Below are 27,560 nucleotides of genomic sequence, written 5' to 3'. Positions count from 1 at the left end.
TTTGGCTGCATTGGGTCTTTGTTGCTGCACGCGGCTTTGTTGCTGCTAGGTGCGGCGAGCGAGGGCTGCTCTTTGTTGCAGTGCGTGGGCTTCTCATTGCAGTGGCTTCGCCAGCTCTAGAGCGCAGGCTCAGTAGTTGTGGCACACGGGCTTAGTTGCTCTGCGGCATGTGGGATCTTCCTGGACCAGGGCTCGAACCCGTGTCCCCTGCATTGGCAGGTGGATTCTTAACCACTGCACCACCAAGGAAGCCCCAGTAGCCTAGATCTTAATTGAGAACATTAGATTTATTGAAGTGGAATCCTCAATTTGTACATTTCTTGAGACCAAAGAACTAGAAAATCTCCCCTCCCCGCTTAATCAAATAAGACTCTAAAGGGGCAGAAAATGGATGCCTTCTCTTACCACAAACTAGGGTATACTCTAATTTTTTTTCCCACCATTTTTTATTGCCACAGAGAGAGTTGAATTGCATGAGAAGGTCCTTTTAAAGTCCCCAGATAAGTTCCCGCTCAGTAATCGCCCTTCTCTTTAAAAACAATTTGCACCCATTGCCAAGCAGCTCTTGTGCAGAACCAGCTCTCTCTGGAGGTTGACTTGCCCCTTGGGGCATCTCAGGGACACTTCTTTAGTAGGTGCATCGTGATATTCTTCACAGCAAGCATGGTTTCTGTACAGGTGGGTTTGATGAGCATCTCTGGGAGTAAAAAGCCAAAATGCCCAGTGTCACGTAGTTCGAAAGCAAATGTGTAGGGTATTCCATTTTTGTAGGCCCAATCCATTGAGCTACCAGAGCTCACATCTAAAAGTTAAAAAAAAAAAAAAAAGAGTCAGCTTCACTAAAGAGTCTGCATAATTTTCAAAATGTATATATAGTACTTGCTTACTAAGCTGTACTAAATCTTTCCAATTAAATACCCTTTCAACAAGAGCAGTTTAAGCTGAGTTCCTTAGCATCAGGCTCATGGAACTTATAAATCATACCTGCTATCATCATAAATCATCCCAGCCACCTTCAATCTGGTTCTTGCCTCTGCCAATTATGGCAACTTTGTTCTTTGAGGAGCTAGTCTAAGTAGTAATGCTTTTCTAGTATGATGACCTCAATTTCTTAGCTGCAACTCCAATATTTTTCTCCACCTTCACTTTATTCACCAATAAACATAATCACACTGTGGACTTTTTTTCTTCTCATTCAGTTCTTCTCCTTTTCTAAGGTCTAGAATATTGAAATTCTGATCCCAGAAAACCTCTTTTCTTCTTCTCGCCCTATTTTTTCACTCCTGATGAACTTGTTCTTTGCCTTTACTTATTACAGTTTCCAGACTTCCCCCGGGCTTCTTATAATTTCATTGAACTCTCTAGCTGGGCATGGTTAATTACTCCACTGAATTTCTCACCAGACCCTTTTTCTAGTCCTTTTCAGCTTTTGTTTTGCTAATTCTCAATCCCTAGTCCAGTTTCTCTGTTTTCTCCCTCACAAGGTAGGTGGAGAAAGTGTGTGTTGGAAATTCATGCTAATCTCTGTGGTGCTTCTCCATTACCAGTGGTGCTCTGGGCTCCTTTTTCTAGACCTTCACTTACGGAAACTTTCTCATTCTCTTCTGGTCCTGCCCCTCACTTTACCACTGTCTCCATACTCATCATGGGTAGTTAGCCCATCACCTCCTCTGTTTACATTGCAATCCTGACTTGTCTCCTTCTAGCTCAGGAAGAAATGCTGCTCGTCTTTTACACTTGGTGTGGTTTGATCCCATTTGTTGCTGTCTTCTCTAGGACCCTGTTTGCTTAGTAAACCTCCCCCCAACCCCACCTTGCATCTTGCATTTTGGACACCAAAATGTCCAAGCACTGCTTTCCTGTAGCACTTCCTTCTCGTGATCCTATTATATACCGTCTTCTTTTTCTTCTTCCTTTCAGTTTAGAACTCAAAAGAGAATCTATGTATGTTGCTTCTATATCCTCAACCACTTTCAGTCTGGTTCTTGCCTCTACCAGGCTGTGAAACCTTTGTTCTTGAAGGTCACCAATGACAGCAGGCCTGATCTCCTTTTTTGTTTTTCTTTCCCCTCCGATCCCACGTTCAACCTCTCAGCAGCATTTAACCTAGCTGACAATCCATTCTGGTAACTCTCGCTTTCTGGCTCCTATGACCTTACATGCTCCAGCTTTTCAGCACAGAGTTGAAAGTGCAGGTGCTTTAGGGCTTGAGCTATATCTGATCCCAGCACCTGCCATGACTCTCTGTGCCTCAGTCTTCCCTTTGAAAAAGGGATCATAATACTTACTGCATAGGGTTGTTGCAAAAGTTGAATAATGTGCTCAGGATATATTAGATGTTATTGTTGTGCGTCTTTACACCCCAAAGTGCCTAGTATGCAGTTTTTTTAGCCTAACATGCTTTTAATAATTAATTAATAAATGAATGAATTTTCATAGAAGACTCTTTCTATACTTTTCTCCCTGAAATTTATATGATCCAGCCTGACATAACCCCATTTTATTATTTAAAAAATTTCCCACTCAAATGATACCACTTTTTAATGCTATTTTTGCCAGGACAAGTTAGAGATAGAATTATGTGACGATGACAATTAAATGACTCTGCTGTTTCCCAGGCCCCCCTTGCTTCAGTTGGGGACAGAAGGCAGGCTGTGGCTTCACTGTCCCTCTGAGTTAGATTCACTGGACCTGCAAATAGTAGTCATAGTAGCCAAAGTCAGAGACAATATTTGCCAACACTTACATCATAGTGATATGACAGCCTCACTCCTATGGTAACAGGTTGTTCTTGGTAAATATAATACTATGACTGTGCCTTGATACCAAGCTGAAAAGGTGAACTGAGAGTAAGATTTTAAAAAATTAATGTTGTTAGGTTTTTAATATATATTGTTGGCATTAACTGGTAATGTGATTTTTTAAAATACTACATTTCCCCTTTCAAGGTGGCTCTATTAAAAAACAGTTGTAAAAAGGTCAGCATGAGACCAATGATCATGAACTTAAGAAAAAACCTGTGATACTTAAGACATTACCATTACTAGGATAAACTTATATGATAAAGAGTATTAATTAACAAACCAAGCATTTCTGCTGAAGGCTGAAGAAAGTGAGTGGTTAGGAATATAATGATGGGTAAATTAAAGAAATCAAGGAGAAATTTGCTACCTCACTAAAAAGTATAATCAGATGTCACTATGTATACATATATATGTAATGTGTGTATATACCTTCATATGCATGCATAGACATTCACAGAGTACTAACCACTATACGATCATGGCAAGCTCCTGGAACGCCGCTAGACATTCAGAAATATATGATTTCTCACTAGATTTTTCAAGTCATATAGTCAGTGAATTTTAGAGTTTGAAAGGCCATGAGAAATGATCTAGTCCAATTCCTCATTTAACAGTTATGGAAACTGAAGCCCAGGACTAATATCTTTGTCAGGATTACATCTAACTAGTGGCAGAATGAAGACTAGAATCCATTTCTCCTGGTTCTTTGTCCAAGTTCTTTCCATATACCTGGTTGCTCTTTATTTCATATGAAATAAGAAATATTTTAATTACCTTTCAAGGGGAAATTCAGTTGAAGGTGTTATGTAAGAAACAGAATTTCATAACAAGAATGGTAGAGGGAAGGGATAAAAGGGAAGCTCTTTCAAGGGCTCAAACATTACAGCATTATCTTCTCAAGGCCCATTTCTACCTTTGCAGTAGTTACAACTGCTTAAGGAGCCCATTTTGGTACTTTGTACTGTCATAAGATCTCAATTCAACCTTGCAGTCTTTACTACATGCTTAGAATATTCTCTGCTTAGGATTTTTTCAATTGGTACAGTGATTTCTGTCAAGCAGGGTAAAACTAATCAGACATAAACTCCCTCCATCTTCCTTGGCTAATTTGGTAGTCAAAATTTTCACTTTATGGGGGAACACATTTCCTGGGGTTTTTTGAGCGAGGTCGTTACACAGGATGTTGGTTCAAGAGATGATTCCAACACAGCATCCACAGGAAACTTACACAGTGTGCTGGAAGCAGGCCCGTATCGGTACTGTACGCCGTATACCGACTGAAGTGCATTCACAGCTTTATAAGCTGCAGATTCCTGTGAGGTTCAATGGAGAAATTTTATCACTTATATCATTGCATTGAAACCTTTAGAAACACTGACACGTTGTCTGAGCATTATCAGTCATCAATTTGGAGAACACTAGGCACATTGGTGAATAGCTATATTTAATAATAATATTGCTACTCTTTGTCACATGCTGCATTTTTTTTTTTTTTTTAAGACACGGAGGAATCTTTTTTTTTTTATTTTTTTATTTTTGGCTGTGTTGGGTCTTCATTTCTGTGCGGGGGCTTTCTCTAGTTGTGGTGAGCGGGGGCCACTCTTCATCGTGGTGAGCGGGCCTCTCACTATCGCAGCCTCTCTTGTTGCGGAGCACAGGCTCCAGTCGCGCAGGCTCAGTAGTTGTGGCTCACGGGCCTAGTTGCTCCGCGGCATGTGGGATCTTCCCAGACCAGGGCTCGAACCCGTGTCCCCTGCATTGGCAGGCAGATTCTCAACCACTGCGCCACCAGGGAAGCCCCCACATGCTGCGTTTTGCAATATGTTTTAGAACACATTATTTCCCTTGATTAATTCTCACAATGAGCCAGTGATCAGTAATATTTCCATATACAGATGAGAAAAGGAAGGCCCAGAGAGGTTCAGTGGTCAGGCTGGGGTTACACAGCAAGGAGTGGCTCTGTTGGGATAAATACATCTTCTGAGGCTGATTTAGTGTTCTGTTCTCTTCACTTTAGTTCAGAGACACCCATTTCTATCAATTACAAAATGCTTGACAGGGCAGGGCCCAAGTCAGTCTTGCTCATAGCTACAAATATAGTATTTAGCAATGTGCCTGTATATAACAGATACTTAATCACTATTTCTTGCATGAATGTTGAATAAGCATAGATCTGCAACAGTATCAAGTTAATCTTATTGATCTTTAAGTACATACATCTTTAAGTGGCTAGGTTCAAGGTATTTAAAACCCATTTGGATCAATTCAGAAACGCTTTAATTCAGTAAGAATGACTCCTCTTGCTCTGTGTGTTTATCCCTTGTGGGAATGGAAACACTTTCAGAATGCTTCCTGACTTCTAAGGTTACACAGGCTTCTGGCAGAGCTCAGCCAGGTGCGGCTAAGACTTAGAAATTCTGAGGTGGAAATTCCTACCAATGCCAAAAAGCAGGAAAAATAAACACCTTCAAAATACTAAAAGGCGAATATTCTAAGATGAGCTAGAATGGTATGGACTACCCTTGAAAACATTTTCAAATGGTATAAAAGCACTAGTTTCAGCAAGGAGTTAGAGAAGTATTGTATGACCAGTGAGAGGAAAAGAAGTGTGTTGAAACCAGTATACAACTCTCCCATTTCCAGTTGCCTGTGAATAATTTAATCCATCAGTTGAAGCACTCCGGGCAACGTGGTGCTGTGTGCTGGACCTGGCTTCAGCGGGCTGTCCTCACTCACCTCAGGGATGCAGAAAGCTGCATTTGCAGCAAATGCCACACTGGGTGGCTATTCAGGAACCAGGCTCCAGAACCTGGCAGACATTTATGAATTGATCTCACTGATGACGACATTCTCCTTGCAGGATCCGACAGAAAAGGAATGTAAACACCATAATGAGGTATCTTAATGGAGAATGTGCTAAGATTTTTAACATCTTCTCCAATGGCCTCAGCAATATTCCCATGGCAAGGGCAGAAATTTCTACATTTGCACGATTATTGCATTCTGCTGGTGAGGAGACCTTTGTTCCTCATTATTTCAGATGACTAAACGCAAGAAAAATAATCTACTGAGGAAAAAAAAGATAACCACTCTGCCTATTTTTGCAAAACATATGCATAGTTTTAGCCTTTTGGGCTCACTGGACTTCTGCCACTGAGGTGCAGGTGCATGTTGATAAGAGGTTTAGACATGATCTTTCCACAAAGAGTAGAAGCTTCATAAAATTTTCTAAGAATTATTTTCCAGGATGGCACCTATTTAAAAGAGTTTAAGTGATTCTTCCTTTTGTCCATTCCTTCTTTTTTCCATTTGTCCAGAAGGACCCAGGTGTCCCTTATTGGACCTCAGCTAAGTAAGGAGTATATTTTTTATTTAAATATTTTCATATTTAAAGCAACTTAGTGACCGAAATATCTTAGCAGAAACACAGATTCCTACATATTGATGGAATGTTTTTGAACAAGTTGAACAGAACTTAATGGTTTCTGGTTAACATTCAGAGACTTATCTATTTTCTGAGAATTGTAATCTTGGTTTTAGCGATTTAGCTTATCTGCAACCCGCTAACAGGATTTCTCAATGGGGTCACCACTGACAGTTTGGACTAAATCATTCTTTGCTGTGGAAGGCTGTCCTGTGCAATGTAGGATGTTTCACAGCATCCTTGGCCTCTACCCACTAGATGCCAATAACATCCCCCCCCCCGCCGTTGTGGCCATCAAAAAATGTCTCCAACATTGTCAATGTCCCTTGGGAGGGAAATTCATCGTTGGTTGTGAACCACTGACCCACTCTTTATACCACATCCTGCAATCCAAGACACAAGGAAAATAACTCCTGATGGGAAGATAAATTCAAAATATGGAGAATATTCTCATGTGGTAGTTTTAATATATTGCATATTCTATATAATCTGTTGTGAGAATACAAACAGACGGTGTGTTCAATTTAGAAAAGGCTGAACATTTGCATATAGAAACATTGCGGCACAAGGTGTTTAGGTTGCTAGGTCAATAACACCAAGAATGAGAAGCCTATTTGACCCACCGAGGAGCTGAAGAATAGCACTATCAAATATCACTCCCACCTTTACAATATTTCTCAAGAGAGAGAATTTGCTCAGAATTCTTGCATGAAATGCTAAGAACAAAGTTCCTCTTTTGGACAGAATGCAAGCCTTCCCCCAGGCCACCTTCTGACCTCCTCAGGTTCCTCATTCTTCCCGGGTCCTGGCCATCTAGATCAGGAATTCCTGCAACCCCAAGCCACTGATGCAGGATTTGGAGTCTGAGGTATAGGGAGAGAGAGGATGCTTCTTTTTTATAAAAGCTTTTAAATTCAAGCATAAAATACATACAGAAGAGTATACAGATTTTAAGTTTATAGTTCAATGAATGATCACAGGTTGTATGCAGTCATCCAGAACCAGCATCCAGCCAAGGAGTAGAAAATCAACAGCAACCCCAAAGCCCGCCTGTGCCCCTTCCCAATCACTCCTCCCTCCCTCTTCCTTGCTTCTAACACTATGTATTAGTTTGGCCTGGTCTTGAACTTTATAGGCCTTCAGATGATACAGGCTCTGAACCAGACTCACTTTACTGAGGAATTAGTCCCTATAGTGGATAGCTTGTTGGGTTTCTGAGATGAGGTGAGGAAGGAACTCTGCTCTTTCACTTTCAGGTAATCTCATGCCTGAAAGGCTGTTCATTCTTAGTGCTAATTTGTCAGATGCATGCCCAGAGACTTAGTAGCATTAAGCAAATAGCGTTTCTAAATTAAAACTTGCTTTTAATTAATGAGTCAGACCATAATTTACAAACAGTTATTTACTCAATAAAGTTAATTACAGCCCTGCATATGTGACCGAAGCTGTAATACTAATCAACTCCATCCTGACATTTTCCAAATAACCTGTGGTAAGAATGTAAATATGTTTGAAATGATTGCATTTGCGAAGCAGCATGCACAGTGGTTAAAAGCAACAATGCTAGAGCTAGATTTGGGGTGAATCCTGGCTATGACACTTAGTAGCTCTGTATTCTTAGTATAATGACTTAACATCTTTAAGTTTCAGTTTCCTCATCTGTAAAATGGGGATAATAATTGTTACTGCATATGATTATGAAAAATAAATGAGATTATATATATATGAAATGCTTATTAGAACAAACACAATGTGTTTGCTATTATCATTACTACATAGAACCGTCTTAGCATTAGAACAGGATGAAGCCTGACACACACATATCCAGCTTCAAGTACTTACCACACAGCTAAAATTGGGGATTGTTGCATATTTGTAAGAATAGGGATACAGCAACATCTGAGCATATGCATGAAAAGAGAGGTAAGCCCTGATGTGCTGCTTGTGTTTTCGGAGGAAGTTAGCTACAGCTTTCACTTCCGGCTCAGATTCTGGGAAAGGTCCACAGTACGTATCATCACAAGGGTGCATGGAAGCTCCTTCATCTGCAAATTAGAAAAGAAAATGGGGTGAAGGGGTGGGCAGGCAAGAAGCAAGAAACACAAATCGGCGTTGTTAAACTGATTTTTCTTTTATTTCTGTAAACGTGCGGTATTATTAAGCAGTTCATCTAACTTCTCATTTAAAGAAATCAATACTGAAAAATCCAAGATAGTTCAGGCCTCCATGCATAATGGGAGGGCAGCCTGAATAGGAACTAGGTGCTGCTTGTTTAAGCCTGCATAAACCACTCTAAAGGGAGGGCTCTATCAGTTGGAGAACTAATTCTACGTGATCCCCCCAGAGCAGGAAAGGCCTCCTGTTTATACACTCCATGACACTTGCACTTTCCCACCATAACACTCAACACACTTGTAATTAGTGTCAAAATTTACTCATTTAACATGCAACCAATATTTACACTGATCTGGGTGCCTGGGATACACTGGAAGACAACACAGGAAGAAATCCTTGCTGTAACAGAGCCTACATTCAATCTGGATTCTTTGTTAGACTCTAATGCTCTGTGAAGTCAGGGACTGTGTCTTTCCTGCTGGGCACCTGACAACTAGAACAAGTATGACAAGTGTTCAACAAATAGTTGTTGAATAAATGAATGTCAGATCCAAAGGAAAGGCTAGACCTCTGTACAGGTGTCTGGTAAGATACAAATATTGATATATCAAGAACAGGGAGGCAAGACAGAAATAATTCCACCGAACATGCCATACCAATTTCTATTATATTTTTAGATCAGCTATATGCAAACTGGCTTTGTGAAACCCGAGGCCTCTCCAGTTATCTTAGGGGTCAGTTCAGTTAAGAAGTCCTCAAAACTAAATAATTTTCAAATTAAAAATGTATACAGGTCTGTGAAAGGGAGGAAGGAAAATAAGATTCACTATAACAATCACACAGTATTAAGTTCCAAGAAATTTTGTAAATAATGACATTTTTCATAGTAATTTGCCATTCTGAGTCCTTACAATCTCTCCCATACCCCTGGAACACTGTAACTCTTTCCATAAACAAATGGAAAATGTTTGGTGAGTCTGTGACATAGTCTAATACTTCTGAAAATGAAAAGACAACTAAGATCAGGCTAATTCTTGAGGATGTTAAATCTTATTTATGCCATAGGAGAGTCTAGATGGGGAACTTACAGCAATTGTGGTTTTCCTCCTTTGAGTCTAATTCTGGAGATGCCTCAAAAGCAAGTGGGATATGGATAGAGCTCAGAACTTAATATAAAAACTGTAGCTGATACTCCTGAAGGAATAGGAAAAATAAAGAGACATTTGAGGAACACTGATGTAAAGCACTGGAAAGGAGAGTTCACAAATAGAGCAACTAATTCCAGAGGGAGCAGAAGTAATGAGCCAGAGAAACAAGAACTCACAATACTCTTAATAAATATTCTCAAGGGCATATAGGAGGGCACTGGAAACATTAAACAGGGACAAGAAGTTATAAAAAAGAACCAATGAGATATAATGGAAATAAAAAACTTAATTCATGGGTTGAGTGAATACAGTTGATGAGTGAATTGATGAGATGGAGTGGGTTTTGAAATGTTCCCAGAAGGCATTACGAAGGGACAAAGAATTGGAAAAATGAGAAAAAGAAATGAAAGGGTATGAAAAATAGAATAATTGTCAACATCTGATTAATAAGGGTTCTAAAAGAGAAAAAAATTAAGTTAAATATTTGAAGAACTGCTAACTGAAATTTTGCCACGATTAAAGAAAGATTGAATGGGTACGAACATGAGAGAGAAAAGGGAAAATAGCAACACTTTGACACAGTAAAGTGAAATTTAGGAACAGGAACCAATTCCAGAGTGAAAGAAGCAGGCCATCTATAAAGGAATGAGAATTAGATTCACATCTGATGTTTTAAATAGCAACACTAGAGTAATATTTTCAAAGTACTTTTGAAAAAAGGGAATGAGTCTAGACTTTTATACCTAGCTGAACTCTTATTGAAATGTGAGAGTGAAATAAAGATGTCATAGTTATTGTGGCATATTTTTATTGGTTATTTTTTCATTTTCAATTTTTTTTCACTTAGAGGTTTTAAATTTCACATCATACAAAATTTAAGTTTTAAAAGAATTTTATTTTTAATTCTCATAAGTTTTTCGAGATTGTTTACTAAGTTTTTTACTGTTTACTCTCCCACAAGCATTGTAGAAGAGTACCATTTCTCCTCAATACCTGCCAACAATACCCTGAAAGTGTATCACATTTTGATTTTTGCCAGTTTGACGGCAAAATTTAATTTGCCTTCCTACTACAAGTATGTTTGAGCATTGATTCGTAGGATAACTTTGGATTGGACTCCTCTCTGAATTGCTTAATCATGTCCTTAGCTCATGTTATTCTCTCTTGGGCTATTTATCTTTTTTCTTACCCATGTGTAAAAGAGCTTTGTATAGACGTTTGTCATCTGCATTGCATTTTATTCTCATATCTATAATTTTTCTATTCAATTGTTTATTATAACTTTTATCATTTTAGACATTTTAAATTTTATATAATTACTATGTCTTTTTCAATGCCTTTGGGTTTCCTCTCTTGGTGAAGAAAGTTTTCCCTATTCTAAAGGATTATAGGTTATTTATAGGTTTTCTTCTAAGAATGTTATCATTTTATTTTTTTCCATCTAAGTCTTTAATCCTTCTGGATTTATTTTTGTACATATGTAATGTTGTTATACTTTCAGTTTTTCTATAGTGATAGCCAATTCTATCAGCATCATTTATTAAATAGTCTATCATTTTCCCACTGAATTGAAACCTTGGTCATATATTAGAGTCAACTGCATTTGTAGATCTATTCCTGGATTCTCTGTTCTGCTGGTCTATTTGTCTATCTCCATACTGTCAACCTATCAATCTATAGCAGCATTAAGGTATGCTCGATATCAGACAAGTTCCCCTTACTAGTATTCTTTTTTCAGTTTTATTGGTTTTTAGGGTCTATTTACTTTTCCATATACATTTTATGATCATTTTATCAATTCCCCAAAACAGAAAACAAATGAAAAACCCTGTTGAGTTTCTAATTGGAATTGCATTAAACTTAATACTGATTTGGGGAGGATATTATTATACTGAGTCACCCAATCCAAGGACATGTTACACCATTCCATTTGCTCAGATGGCATTTTATATTCTTCGTTAATATTTTATCATTTTTTCTTTAGTATGTCTTCTTTATTGTTGCTATTATTATTATTATTTTAAACATCTTTATTGGAGTATAATTGCTTTACTATGGTGTGTTAGTTTCTGCTGTATAACAAAGTGAATCAGCTATACATATACATATATCCCCATATCTCCTCCCTCTTGCATCTCCCTCACACCCTCCCTATCCCACCCCTCTAGGTGGTCACAAAGCACCAAGTTGATCTCTCTGTGCTATGTGGCTGCTTCCCACTAGCTATCTATTTTACATTTGGTAGTGTATATATGTCCATGCCACTCTTTCACTTCATCCCAGCTTACCTTTCCCACTCCCTGTGTCCTCAAGTCCATTCTCTACATCTGTGTCTTTATTCCTGTCCTGCCCCTAGGTTCTTCAGAACCATGATTTTTTTTTAGATTCCATATATGTGTGTTAGCATACGGTATTTGTTTTTCTCTTTCTGACTTACTTCACTCTGTATGACAGACTCCAGGTCCATCTACCTCACTACAGATAACTCAATTTTGTTTCTTTTTATGGCTGAGTAATATTCCATTGTATATATGTGCCACATCTTCTTTACCCATTCATCTATTGTTGGACACTTAGGTTGCTTCCATATCCTGGCTATTGTAAATAGAGCTTCAATGAACATTGTGGTACATGACTCTTTTTGAATTATGGTTTTCTCAGGGTATATGCCCAGTAGTGGGATTACTGGGTCATATGGTAGTTCTATTTTTAGTTTTTTAAGGACCCTCCATACTGTTCTCCATAGTGGCTGTATCAATTTACATTCCTACCAACAGTGCAAGAGGGTTCCCTTTTCTCCACACCTCTCCAGCATTAATTGTTTGTAGATTTTTTGATGATGGCCATTCTGACTGGTGTGAGGTGATACCTCATTGTAGTTTTGATTTGCATTTCTCTAATGATTAGTGATGTTGAGCATCCTTTCATGTGTTTGTTGGCAATCTGTATATCTTCTTTGGAGAAATGTCTATTTAGGTTTTCTGCCCATTTTTGGATTGGGTTGTTTGTTTGTTTTATTTATTTAATCATTTATTCATTCATTTATTTATTTATTTATGGCCGTGTTGGGTCTTCGTTTCTGTGTGAGGGCTTTCTCTAGTTGCGGCAAGTGGGGGCCACTCTTCATCACGGTGCGCGGGCCTCTCATTATCGCAGCCTCTCTTGTTGCGGAGCACCGGCTCCAGATGCGCAGGCTCAGTAATTGTGGCTCACGGGCCTAGTTGCTCTGCGGCATGTGGGATCTTCCCAGACCAGGGCTCGAACCCATGTCCCCTGCATTGGCTGGCAGACTCTCAACCACTGCGCCACCAGGGAAGCCCTGTTTGTTTTTTTGATACTGAGCTGTATGAGCTGCTTGTATATTTTGGAGATTAATCCTTTGTCAGTTGTTTCATTTGCAAATATTTTCTCCCATTCTGAGAGTTGTCTTTTCATCTTGTTTATGGTTTCCTTTGCTGTGCAAAAGCTTTTAAGTTTCACTAGGTTCCATTTGTTTATTTTTGTTTTTATTTCCATTTCTCTAGGAGGTGTGTCAAAAAGGAACTTGCTGTGATTTATGTCAGAGAGTGTTCTGCCTATGTTTTCTGCTAAGAGTTTTATAGTATCTGGCCTTACATTTAGGCCTTTAATCCATTTTGAGTTTATTTTTGTGTATTATTTTGTGTATTTTTGTGTATGGTGTTAGGGAGTGTTCTAATTTCATTCTTTTACATGTAGCTGTCCAGTTTTCCCAGCACCACTTATTGAAGAGGCTGTCTTTTCTCCATTGTGTATTCTTGCCTCCTTTATCAAAAATAAGGTGACCACATGTGTGTGGCTTTATCTCTGGGCTTTCTGTCCTGTTCCATTGATCTATATTTCTGTTTTTGTGCCAGTACCAAACTGTCTTGATTACTGTAGCTTTGTAGTATAGTCTGAAATCTGGAAGCCTGATTTCTCCAGCTCCATTTTTCTTTCTCAAGATTGCTTTCACTATTTGGGGTCTTTTGTGTTTCCATACAAATTGTGAAATGTTTTGTTCTAGTTCTGTGAAATATGCCATTGGTAGTTTGATAGGTATTGCATTGAATCTGTAGATTGCTTTGGGTGGTATAGTCATTTTCAGTGTTGATTCTTCCAATCTAAGAACATGGTATATCTCTCCATCTGTTTGTATCATCTTTAAGTTTTTTCATCAGTGTCTTATAGTTTTCTGCATACAGGTCTTTTGTCTCCTTAAGTAGGTTTATTCCTAGGTATTTTATTCTTTTTGTTGCAATGGTAAATGGGAGTGTTTCCTTAATTTCTCTTTCAGGTTTTTCATCATTAGTGTATAGGAATGCAAGAGATTTCTGTGCATTAATTTTGTATCCTGCTACTTTACCAAATTCATTGATTAGCTCTAGTAGTTTTCTGGTAGCTTCTTTAGGATTCTCTATGTATAGTATCATGTCCTCTGCAAACAGTGACAGCTTTACTTATTTTCCGATTTGTATTCCTTTTATTTCTTTTTCTTCTCTGATTGCTGTGGCTAAAACTTCCAAAACTATGTTGAATAATAGTGGTGAGAGTGGACAACCTTGTCTTGTTTCTGATCTTAGTGGAAATGGTTTCAGTTTTTCACCATTGAGAACGATGTTGGCTGTGGGTTTTTCATATATGGCCTTTATTATGTTGAGGTAAGTTCCCTCTATGCCTACTTTCTGGAGGGTTTTTATTGTAAATGGGTGTTGAATTTTGCCAAAAGCTTTTTCGGCATCTATTGAGATGATCATATGGTTTTTCTCCATCAGTTTGTTAATATGGTTTATCACGTTGATTGATTTGCGTATGTTGAAGAATCCTTGCATTCCTGGGATAAACTCCACTTGATCATGGTGTATGATCCTTTTAATGTGCTGTTGGATTCTGTTTGCTAGTATTTTGTTGCGGATTTTTGCATCTATGTTCATCAGTGATATTGGCCTGTAGTTTTCCTTTTTGTTACATCTTTGTCTGGTTTTGGTATCAGGGTGATGGTGGCCTCATAAAATGAGTTTGGGAGTGTTCCTTCCTCTGCTATATTTTGGAAGAGTTTGAGAAGGGTAGGTGTTAGCTCTTCTCCAAATGTTTCATAGAATTCGCCTGTGAAGCCATCTGCTCCTGGGCTTTTGTTTGTTGGAAGATTTTAAATCACAATCTCAATTTCAGTACTTGTGATTGGTCTGTTTATATTTTCTCTTTCTTCCTGGTTCAGTCTCGGAGGGTTGTGCATTTCTAAGAATTTGTCTATTTCTTCCAGGTTGTCCATTTTATTGGCATATAGTTGCTTGTAGTAATCTCTCATGATCCTTTGTATTTCTGCAGTGTCAGTTGTTACTTCTCCTTTTTCATTTCTAATTCTATTGATTTGAATCTTCTCCCTTTTTTTTTCTTGATGAGTCTGGCTAATGGTTTATCAATTTTGTTTATCTTCTCAAAGAACCAGCTTTTAGTTTTATTGATCTTTGCTGTCTTTTTCTTCATTTCTTTTTCATTTATTTCTGATCTGATCTTTATGATTTCTTTCCTTTTGCTAACTTTGGGGATTTTTTGTTCTTCTTTCTCTAATTGCTTTAGGTGTAAGGTTAGGTTGTTTATTTGAAATGTTTCTTGTTTCTTGAGGTAGGATTATATTGCTATAAACTTCCCTCTTAGAACTGTTTTTGCTGCATCCCATAGGTTTTGGGTCGTCGTGTTTTCATTGTCATTTGTTTCTAGGTATTTTTTGATTTCCTCTTTGATTTCTTCAGTGATCTCTTGGTTATTAAGTAGTGTATTGTTTAGCCTCCATGGGTTTGTATTTTTTTACAGATTTTTTTTTCCTGTAATTGATATCTAGTCTGATAGTGTTGTGGTCAGAAAAGATACTTGATATGATTTCAATTTTCTTAAGTTTACTAAGGGTTGATTTGTGACCCAAGATATGATCTATCCTGGAGAATGATCCATGAGCACTTGAGAAGAAAGTGTATTCTGTTGTTTTTAGATGGAATGTCCTATAAATATCAATTAAGTTCATCTTGTTTAATGTATCATTTATAGCTTGTGTTTCCTTATTTATTCTCATTTTGGATGATCTGTCCATTGGTGAAAGTGGGGTGTTAAAGTCCTCTACTATGATTTTGTTACTGTCGATTTCCCATTTTATGGCCGTTAGCATTTGCCTTATGTACTGACGTGCTCCTATGTTGGGTGCATAAATATTTACAATTGTTATATCTTCATCTTGGATTGATCCCTTGATCATTATGTAGTGTTCTTCTTTGTCTCTTGTAATAGTCTTTATTTTAAGATCTATTTTGTCTGATATGAGAATTTCTACTCCAGCTTTCTTTTGTTTTCCATTTGCATGGAATATCTTTTTTTTTTAAATTTTAATTAATTAATTAATTTATTTATGGCTGCATTGGGTCTTTGTTGCTGAGTGCGGGCTTTCTCTAGTTGCAGTGAGCGGGGGCTACTCTTTGTTGCGGTGCACGGGCTTCAGTAGTTGTGGCACGCAGGCTCAGTAGTTGTGGCTTGTGGGCTCTAGAGCACAGGCTCAGTAGCTGTGGCACACGGGCTTAATTGTGCCACGGCATGTGGGATCTTCCCAGACCAGGACTTGAACCCATGTCCCCTGCATTGGCAGGCAGATTCTTAACCACTGCGCCACCAGGGAAGCCCTGCATGGAATATCTTTTTCCATCCCCTCACTTTCAGTCTGTATGTGTCCCTAGGTCTGAAGTGGGTCTCTTGTAGGCAGCATGTATATGGGTCTTGTTTTTGTATCCATTCAGCCAGTCTATGTCTTCTGGTTGGAGCACTTAATCCATTTACATTTAAGGTAATTATTGATATGTATGTTCCTATTACCATTTTCTTAATTGTTTTGGGTTTGTTATTGTAGGTCTTTTCCTTCTCTTGTGTTTCCTGCCTAGAGAAATTCCTTTAGCATTTGTTGTAAAGCTGGTTTGGTGGTACTGAATTCTCTTAGCTTTTGCTGGTCTGTAAAGGTTTTAATTTCTCCGTCGAATCTGAATGAGATCCTTGCTGGGTAGAGAAATCTTGGTTGTAGGTTTTTCCCTTTCATCACTTTAAATATGTCCTGCCTCTGCATTCTGGCTTGCAGAGTTTCTGCTGAAAGATCAGCTGTTAACCTTATGGGGATGCCCTTGTATGTTATTTGTTGTTTTTCCCTTTCTGCTTTTAATATTTTTTCTTTGTATTTAATTTTTGATAGTTTGATTAATATTTGTCTTGGTGTGTTTCTCTTTGGACTTATCCTGTGTGGGACTCTCTGTGCTTCTTGGACTTGATTGACTATTTCCTTTCCCATATTAGGGAAGTTTTCAACTATAATCTCCTCAAACTTTGTCAGTCCCTTTCTTTTTCTCTTCTTCTTCTGGGACCCCTATAATTCGAATGTTGGTGTGTTTAATATTGTCCCAGAGGTGTCTTAGGCTGTCTTCATTTCTTTTCATTCTTTTTTCTTGATTTTGTTATGCAGCAGTGAATTCCACCGTTCTGTCTTCCAGGTCACTTATCCGTTGTTCTGCCTCAGTTATTCTGCTATTGATTCCTTCTAGAGAATTTTTAATTTCATTTGTTGTGTTGTTCATCATTGTTTGTTTGCTCTTTAGTTCTTCTAGGTCCTTGTTAAACGTTTCTTGTATTTTCTCCATTCTATTTCCAAGATTTTGGATCATCTTTACTATCATTACTCTGAATTCTTTTTCAGGTAGACTGCCTATTTCCTCTTCATTTGTTTGGTCTGATGGGTTTTTACCTTGCTCCTTCATCTGCTGTGTGTTTCTCTGTCTTCTCATTTTGCTTAACTTACTGTGTTTGGGGTCTCCTTTTCACAGGCTGCAGGTTCGTAGTTCCCATTGTTTTTGATGTCTGTCCCCAGTGGGTAAGATTGGTTCAGTGGGTTGTGTAGGCTTCCTGGTGGAGGGGACTGGTGCCTGTGTTCTGGTGGATGAGGCTGGATCTTGTCTTTCTGGTGGGCAGGACTGCATCTGGTGGTGTGTTTCGGGGGTGTCTGTGACCTTATTATGATTTTAGGCAGCCTCTCTGCTGATGGGTGGGGCTGTGTTCCTGTCTTGGTAGGTGTTTGGCATAGGGTGTCCAGCACTGCAGCTTGCTGGTCATTGAGTGGAACTGGGTCTTAGCATTGAGATGGAGATCTCTGGGAGAGCTTCGCTGTTTGATATTACATGGAGCTGGGAGGTCTCTGGTGGACCAATGTCCTGAACTCAGCTCTCCCACCTCAGAGGCACAGGCATGACACTGGCCAGAGCAACAAGACGCTGTCAGCCACATGGCTCAGAAGAAAAGGGAGAGGAAAAGAAGGAAAGAAAGAAAAAAAAATTAAAATAAAGTTATTAAAATAAAAAATAAATTATTAAAAATAAAAAACAATTAAAAGTAATAAAAAAAATGTACAGACAGACCCTAGGACAAATGGTAAAAGCAAAGCTATACAGACAAAATCACACAATGACGCATACACATACACACTCATAGAAAGAGAAAAAGGAAAAATATATATCTTTTGGGAAGTCTGAGGTCTTCTGCCAGCATTCAGTAGGTGTTCTGTAGTTGTTCCTCATGTAGATGTATTTCTGATGTATTTGTGAGGAGGAAGGTGATCTCCACGTCTTACTCTTCTGCCATCTTGAAGGTCCCCCCTGTTGTTGCTATTATTATTATGAATTGGTAACTATTTTTTTTTTGTAAGCAATTTTTATTTAAAAATATTTTAAAATTTTTTATACAATTTTTAAAGGTTACTTTCCATTTACAGTTATTACTAAATATTGCTATATTCCCTATTGTACAGTACATCCCTGAACCTATCTTACACCCAATAGTTTGTACCTCCCACTCCCCCACCTCTTTATTGTCCCTCACCCCTTCTCCACTGGTAACCAGTAGTTTGTTCTCTATATCTGTGAGTCTGCTTCTTTTTTGTTATATTCACTAGTTTTCTGTACTTTTTAGATTCCACATATAAGTGATAGTCATACAGTATTTGTACTTCTCTGACTTATTTCACTTATCACAGTACCCTCTAAGTCCATCCATGTTGCTGAAAATGGCAGAATTTCATTATTTTTATGGCTGAGTAATATTCCGATGTATACTTATACCACATCTTCTTCATCTATTCATCTGCTGATGGACACTTAGGTTGCTTCCATATCTTGGCAGTTGTAAATAATGCTGCTATGAACATTGGGTGCAGGTCTCTTCAAGTAAGTGTTTTTGTTTCTTTTTCGGATATATACCCAGGAGTGGAATTTTTGGGTCATATGGTAGTTCTGTTTTTAGTTTTTTCAGAAACCTCCATAGGTTTTCCACAGTGGCTGGAATTGGTAACTATTTTTCACATGGTCCTCTCAGGGTGTAATGGTAGAAGTCATTTCATGATACCATGAGAGCGCCTCCCATCCTCCCCCTTCTTGTCTTCCACCTCCAACTCCATCAGATTTAACTGGGAATTATTTGCCCAAACTATCTCTTTAAACTTCATTTTGGAAGCTTATGTGCTATCAGAATAAAAATGTGACCCATTGAGAAAATTTTATATAATATATGATATGTATGTTATTTACATATATAAATAGTTTTCTGATAACTTTATTCTTAAAGATAATATATTTGGGATAACGAGTGACAGCTCAGTTGACATTTCCTTAGAAAATCAGACCCTCTTCTAACTAACATTCTAAGTTGCTAAAGATAAATTACTTGTTTTGTTCAAACTGTCAAGAAAGAAGGCATATAATCCTTTAGTATTCTCATTTTCCATTTTTTCTGTAGATTGTAACTATTTCTAAGCCACTCCTGATTTTGTAAAGGCTAGAGACCTACTTGTTTTTCAAGTAACAGTGGGTAAGGATTGCTGTCTTTTATCCTTTATAAGGGAAGAAAAACAAAACTTAATGGTTTTCTTTTTCAAGACTGAGTAGCAGGAGGGATAAATATTTGGTACTGAAAACAGAGCCAGTGCTATTGTTCCTTTTTGGAGTGGGGAGCAATTGGGGCTATAGATGGAGATGCGGGTAGTGAGTGCCTTGTATCCCTGGCTACACAGCCACAGTGAGACACTACTCTTGACCTGAGGCACTTGCCTTGCCCACATCATCCTCACTAGATCTTCTCTGGGTAGAGCTGAGGTTTTTATAACATCCCTTACTCACATAGGTGGTACAGATCTAATATAGGATGGGAAGAGCAGCAGGGTTTAGAATACAGAATCATTCTACAGATGACTATGTCTGGCTGTAAATCCGGTAGCACTTATGCTGTACTACAGTTATTTATTTATATAGACTCGCCTCTCCTTTAGAGGGTGAACTCCTCTAGGACAGAGGTCATGCCTTATTATTCCCAGTACTTAGAAAAATGCACACCCTTGCTATGCTTTAAATGTTGTTGAATGAATAAGTGGAGCTGACCCTGCTCAGGGGAGATGCTTGCACATTGGACTATTTCATTGAATTTAGGTCTTTGAGTAGACAACTAAACTCCAGTTCATGTCCATGGAAGGCTGAGGACTTACAAGGGCAACAATAACAGCAACAAAATATCTTCAAAAAGCCTGTTGGTCCATGAGAACATTCTATTACCTAAGCATTTCTTGAATAATTTCAAATCTGAAACTCTGAGCTTTCCCTAAGTTATACTTTAATAAATGTTTAACAGTTTCAGAAAGGAAATGGTGTACTTAAAACATTTTTATATATGGTGATGAGCCCCAAATTGTTTATGCACATGGGTACAAATCCTCCCTTGCCCCTAACAAAGTACAGAGTGATAGCTTTATGAGTAAGCTTTTAATGAGTCATAGCAGGAAAGGGCCATTAAATTTCCTCTTAGACTGTATAAAAACTGTAACTGTGTGCTGGTGAGGTTTCTTTCAGAGAAAGAAGGGAGAGATACTTGCAACTGGAGAGGACTGTTTATAACAGAAAGGTTTTGAGGAATGTGCAGGGAGAGCAGAGGTGTGTGGAGAATGCACAGAGCCAGAAAAGGTGTAGACTGGCCAGCAAAGCAGGAGAAAGGGCCACGGTTTCCGAGGTTCCAGGAGGACCAGGTGTCCGATCTTACCTGTTTTCTCACAGAGTTTGAAATAGTCTCCTCCCTTGGCTTCTGACACACTGACCCCTTATGTTTTAGTTCCAACAACTTTTTCTTTCCTTATTAGTCCTCTTTATGGGTTTCTCTACCTCTGTCAGTCCCTTAAAAGAAGAAGTACCCAGTTTTTCTGCCCTTAGTCCATTTTCTTCAGTGATCTGTCTCTTCAATGTATATGGCTTCTTCAACTACTACTTATGTATTGATACTTTCATTCATTCAACAAGTACTGACCATGCCCACAAACTGGGATAGGTCAATGAAGAAAACAAAGTTTTCTGCCTTGTAGAGCTTACATTCTAATGGTGGTGATGATGTTGGTGGGGAGATGACAAGCAACACAGTGAATAGGTAATTGCACTGTGCAGTAGAAAAGTGCTGCAGAAAAGAGAAAAAGGCAGAGGATATAGTAAAGATCAGGAATTCTGGGGAGGTGAGTTGCATTTATAGAGATAGTGGTGAGGGTTATTCTCAGAGGCTGACTTTTGAGCAGACTTGAAGAACACAGGGAGTCAGCCAAAGCATCTGGGGAAGAGTGTTTTGGGCAGAGGGAGCAGCAAAGGCAGAGGCTGCACGGCTGGCCTGGGGTGTGTCTGGCCAGTGTGGATGGAGCCAAGTGTTGAGGGGGAGGGTAGACATTGATGAGGTCAGATAGTCAATGGGGGCCCAGATCGTGTGAAGTTTTATCGGCTATTTTATGTCCTGTATGGGTGAGTAAAGTGGGGAGCTACTGCAGCATTTGGAGCTGAGGGTTGACATCATCTGACATATTTCAGAGGTTCATTCTGGCTGAGGAGATGGACAGACAGTGTGTTACGGGGAGGTTGTGTGCGAGGGTAGAAACTGTGAGACTAGTTATTGGGGTGAGAGATGACAGTAGCTGGGAACAGGGAGGTAGTAATAGAGGTGGTCAGGATGGCTGGAATCTGGAGCTATTCTAAAGGTAAAAACAAAAGGATTTCCTAATGGATTAGAAAAGGCATACGAGAAAGAGAGGAGTTAAAGACATTCCCATGGTTTTAGGCCGGAGCGATGGGAAGGTTGGAGCTGCCATCAGCGGAATTGAGAAATGGCTGTAGGAAGAACAGGTCTGGCAGAGTAAAGATCAGGTGTTCAGTTTTGGATATTTTGAGTTTGAGGTGTCTATTAGATATACCAGTGGAGATGGCAAGTAGATGTTATATACAGGAGTTTGAAAGAATGTTTTGGGCTAAAAATAGACATTTAGGAGTCAGAAGCATATGGTAGAGGATGAGCTCTCTTAAGGAATGAATGTAGATGGAGAAGAGAAAAGGTACAAGACTGACCCCTGGGCATTCCAGTGGTCAAAGTTCAGGGGGAAGAAGAGGACCCCACTCCACACCCCCCGAAAAAAAAATAGACTGAAAAAAATGACCAAGAAACCAATGAGTTTGGAAGAGAGTTTTCTATTCTGGAGGCCAAGTGAAACTACATATATTGAAAAATAAATCTTGGGCTTCCCTGGTGGCACAGTGGTTATGAATCCGCCTGCCAATGCAGGGGACATGGGTTCGAGCCCTGGTCCGGGAAGATCCCACATGCCGCCGAGCAACTAACCAGTGCGCCACAACTACTGAGCCTGCGCTCTAGAGCCCGCAAGCCACAACTACTGAGCCCACGTGCCACAACTACCGAAGACCGTGCACCTAGAGCCTGTGCTCTGCAACAAGAGAAGCCACTGCAATGAGAAGCCCGTGCACCGCAAGGAAGACTAGAGAGAGCCTGCACGCAGCAACGAAAACCCAACGCAGCCAAAAATAAATAAAATAAATAAATTTATTTAAAAAAAAAGAGAAAAATCATGATTCGCTTTGTCAAAGCAGCTTAGAAATCAAGTAAGGTGAGATCAAGATTTGACCATTGGATTTAGCAATGTGGGATTTGATGAGAGTATAACACTGTCTGTAGTGAGTTTAAGAGGAACTAGGAGGAGAGGATGAGAGCCCTGCAAATAGGAACAAAGATCTGGGGCAGTAGCTGGTGGAAGAAGTGGAGACGAGAAGGATTTTTTCAGACGAGAGGAATAATGACATGCTATTATGCTGATGGGAAAAAGTCCAGTAGAGAAACAAACACCACACCCAACTGGCCAAAAAGACAACAGAACAAAAGAGATGGGAAAAGTCCTGGAGCAATATTCTTGAGTAGGCAAGCGGACATGGGATCTAGTGGGAGTCAGTGACTTGAATCTCTATCTCTGGCTTTCTGCACATCTCCACCTACTTGCCTCAGAGGCTCTGGAAGCTCAAGATGTCCTCAGATGAAATCATCTTTCTCTTTCCTACCCACCAAACTGACCTTTTGCTATGTTTCTTAACCTATGCTTCCCTCATCCATCTAGTGGCCCAAGTCAGAAACTTAGACGGGGTGGTCCTGGAAGTTGTCTTCTCCCTCATCCCTCTATCCAACTGGAGAGCAGATTCTGTTGATCCTATCTGCTAAACCTCTCTGTGCTACTTCCACCAACAAAGTTCAGGCCCTCAGCATTATTCCTCTGCATTATCAGAATAGTTCGTTGCCCTCGGTCTGGCTTGCCTTGAATTCAGCCTTCTCAACAATGTCATTGTAATCTTCTAAAAACATAAATCTGATCTTATTGCTCTGCTGCTTAAAATCCTTCAGTGGTTGCCTTCTGGATAAAGTTCTGAAGTCTTTACTACAGCTTAAAGGCCATAGAAGTAGTGTGATCGAAGTGTTTGAATATGGTAGTGGTAGGTATTATAGCTCATCTCGTGTGTGTGTGTTTCTGTCTTAAAAAAACAATTTGTGATTTTTGTCCTGTTGCTGTACAGATAGCACTGTGATTGGTATTTTACCATTTACCAGATAATTTCATGTACTTTCTATGGCTCTATAATATTGGGTTGGCCCAAAAGTTCGTTCAGGTTTTTCTGTAACATCTTACAAAAACCCGAACGAACTTTCTGGCCGAAACAGTAGTTTCAAGGTTGCATAGTTTCTCCCTTCCTCGGAATTCAGAGGGTTATGCTTTCTCCCCCTGACCAGATGTTTATGGGATAAGGCCCTTCATGATCTGTTTTTGGTTGACCTGCTTGGAATTTTAGCTTCTACCTGTCTGCCTTAAACTTTCTATTTCTACTCCTGCTACACTATGGGTCATTTCCCCAAGGTTCCATACACCTTTGTCTTTATGACTGCACATGCAGTTCCCTTTGTCTGAAGCATCTCTTTTCTTCACAGTCTGATTTTACCAGTCCTTCTCTGCATCTCCTCCAATGCCCCCAGGCTGGGTTAGGTGCCTGTCTTCTATGTGCCCATAACACACTTTACCTGCATTCGGCATAAAACCTAGTGTCTGTGTTAAAATTGTATGCAAACCCATTTCCCTACTCATTTAGACAAAGTGTTATTCCCTTGCATTATCAGAATATTTCGCTGCCTTCAGTCTGGCCTGCCTGACAGTGTTTGACCAATATAGGGTGCATAATAGACTAAAAAAGCATTTTATTTCATAATTATCATATATGAGCTAAACGGTATAACATTAAGAAGGGCCATGCCTCAATTTAATGCTGTTTGCCTGGGAAACACATTAGACACTGGAATATTCTATCTCATTTTATGGTTTATTTTGTGGATTGGCATCCTGCCAAAGTTATTTACCACAGTTTACGTATTGATTCAGCAGCAGAATGGGTTCTCACAATGAGAATTCTTTCTCCCACTGTTTCTGATTTTTTGCCTTACTCATCTCCTATTCTAACCCTGTCTTTAAAAAATAAAATCAGAATCCTGAATAGCAGGGCCTCTAAGATGGAAATAAATTAATTCAGCTGGAAAGAAAACCACTAAAACAATCAAATTTTATTTATAGCTTTTTGGGGCACTATCCAGGCTTTACTAAAATGTAAAGAAACAGCTCACAAATACTGTTGAACAGTATGTCCCTTGGGGATTTCACATAGCTGTGTTGGATATACAATTTGAAGAGTCCTGTTCAGATCTAGCCTCAGTTACACAGATTCTGATCAGAAATATCTGCTATACTACAGAAGATCAAGATAGCAGAAAGCTAAAGCACCAGGACACAACATTTCAAGGAAACAAGTAAAAAACACCAGAAAAGAACTCCTTATCCAGGAAACAATGATAAAACAGACTTCTAGGGGAAAGGAACAAGAATCATCAATGCCATCACTCTAGGTTTTAGTAGCATGAGAATGTAAAGGTTATTAGTTTCCCCTTAGTTTATGGGAGCCAATATATTGTTTCTGAAGCTAAGACAGCATTCTCTTTCCCATCTTTACATGCAGAACAACTGTGGAATATATAACAAGATCTCTGCAGTGCAGAGTGGGGAGACTGTAGTCTTGTCAAATAAAACAGCAGACACCTCTGTTCTGAACACTTCAGCAGTTTAACTTCCATACCATACATCACCTCTCTCGTTTTTGAGCGCTGAGATGCAAAATTCTGCAAGAACCTCATAAATCTAGACAGGAGGCGGGACGTGCACATATGAGGAAATGAGAGGACAAGACAGTGTAGGATATAATACAATTGTAAAGTGTGCAGTGCAGGCTAAATGCACGGGAGCACAAAGGAAGGAGAGAGCAGGGAAGATCTGGGGAGGCTGTAAGGGCAAAGAAACTCAATGGGATTCAAGATGGGTGAAACTTGAAAAAATATTACTTAAAAAAATAAAAGACAAAAATAAAAGACAAAAAACCCACGATTTTGTTGTTTCTATGAACCTTAGTCCTCCAGGATGGTAAAATGGGGTGGAAGGTAGTCTTTAGAGAAGAAATGGAGACGGATGTGGTACTAGAAGCAGTGATGTACCGAAAATCACAAGACCAGGCTCAGTCAGAACTGCCCTAATGAGCTCGGTGACGTCCGTGTCACTGCTCTGGCTGCAATGGTCTTGGGTGGATTAGGGACCGAATCAGTGGTTCTCACGTGGTATTGTGACAATGTGTTGCTATCAGTCCTGGGGGTTGTCTGACAGTAGCTAGTTTCACATTATAAAATTATTTAATTAAAAGAATTGGCTGGGCTTCCCTGGTGGCGCAGTGGTTGAGAATCTGCCTGCCAATGCAGCGGACACGGGTTCGAGCCCTGGTCTGGGAAGATCCCACATGCCGCGGAGCAACTAGGCCCGTGAGCCACAACTGCTGAGCCTGCGCGTCTGGAGCCTGTGCTCCGCAAGAAGAGAGGCCGCGATAGTGAGAGGCCCGCGCACTGCTATGAAGAGTGGCCCCCGCTCGCCGCAACTAGAGAAAGCCCTCGCACAGAAACGAAGACCCAACACAGCCACAAATATATAAATAAATTAATTAATTAAAAAAAAAGAATTGGCTTAGTTATCCTGATAAATAGCTCGTAATTTATTCTAACATACTCTTGTAATGGAGGAGAGAAAAGGTCAATGAGAACGGGTGAGCTTGGGATGAACCAAAACGAGTGTGCCCCCATCATCAGCTGGGCGTGTGGTAGTGGAAAAAAGTAGGCTGAGAACTGTTGGGTTAGAAAATGATTGCTACAACTCTATGCAGCATTGACAGTTTAGGGTTCCAGGCCAGATGAAAAAAAAGATTTTCAGTGTAATTATGTACTTACTTTTCCTTAACATCCTTAGATTCTGTTCTAAGGATATGAGGATAAAATTTAGCAATACAAGTTGTTACTTGATTGATTTCTGTTTGCAAGCAAATTGTTTAATTCTCAGAACATACTTTTTCTTAGATAAAAACCTCCCTCCTTGCCTAAGGTCCTCCAGCCCCCTCCCAAATCTGCTTCTTCTCTTGCATTACAAATCTTCTAAATGTAATCACAAGTATCCTATAAGAGAGAAATTTGATTATAGACAGAAGGCTATGTGACAGAAGTAGAGGGAAGCTAAGTCAGATAGAGAAGTTGCTATGCCACTGGCTTTGAAGGTGGAGAAGGAGGTCACAAGGTAAGGAATACAGGTGGCCACTAGAAGCTGGAATAAGGCAGTGACATGACTTCTCCCCTAGAGTCTTCTGAGGGAGTGTGGGCTTGCCACAGCTTCAGCTTGGTGAAATCTGGCCTCCAGAACTGAAAGAAGATAAATCTGTGTTGTTTTAGGCCAATAAGTTTGTGGTAATTTGTTAGGGCAGCAACAGGACACTAATACACTCGTATAATTATCTTTTATTTCTCTTTATACAGCATTTATCACAGTTTAATGTAATTGTATTTTCACTAAACTGTCAATCTTTTTTTATACTCCATTTATATTTATTATAAAATATTGGCTATATTCCCTGTTGTACAATATATCCTTGTAGCTTATTTTATACATAATAGTTTGTACCTCTTAATCCTCTACCCCTATATTGCACCTCCCCACTTCCCTCTCCCCACAGGCAACCACTTGCTTGTTCTATCTGTGAGTCTTTCTTTTTTATTATATTCATTAGTCTGTTGTATTTTTTTAGATTCCACATATAAGTGATATCACACGGTATTTGTCTTTTTCCGTCTGAGTAATTTCACTTAGCATAATGCCCTCCAAGTCCATCCATGTTGTTGCAAATGGCAAAATTTCATTCTTTCTTATGGCCAAGTAGTATTCCATTGTGTGTGTGTGTGTGTGTGTGTATACACACACATATATATACCACATATATATATACACCACACCATGTATACACACACACCCACACCCACACATATATACACCACACCATGTATACACACACACACATATATACACCACACCATGTATACACAAACACACACATATATACCACATATATATACACCACACCATGTATACACACACACACATATATACCACGTATATATACACCACACCATGTATACACACACACACATATATACCACGTATATATACACCACACCATGTATACACAAACACACACATATATACCACATATATATACACCACACCATGTATACACACACACACACACC

General features: G+C 39.2%; 1 protein-coding gene across 1 annotated transcript in view; it reads right to left on the bottom strand.

Moving 5' to 3' along the window:
- Window positions 1-336: 336 nt before the first annotated feature.
- Window positions 337-27,560, bottom strand: part of CPA6 (carboxypeptidase A6) — a 264,464-nt gene continuing 237,240 nt past the window's right edge. Inside the window, exons 9-11 of the mRNA XM_007185024.2 lie at window positions 8,071-8,273; window positions 4,033-4,117; window positions 337-802 (exon numbers count right to left, since the gene is read on the bottom strand). Coding sequence (XP_007185086.1) covers window positions 615-802; window positions 4,033-4,117; window positions 8,071-8,273 — 476 coding nt within the window. The 3' untranslated portion in view covers window positions 337-614. The remainder of the gene's footprint in view (window positions 803-4,032; window positions 4,118-8,070; window positions 8,274-27,560) is intronic.

This window comes from Balaenoptera acutorostrata, chromosome 17, assembly GCF_949987535.1.
Source record: "Balaenoptera acutorostrata chromosome 17, mBalAcu1.1, whole genome shotgun sequence".
Lineage (NCBI taxonomy): Eukaryota > Metazoa > Chordata > Mammalia > Artiodactyla > Balaenopteridae > Balaenoptera > Balaenoptera acutorostrata.
This window is presented reverse-complemented; position numbering and strand designations above follow the sequence as displayed.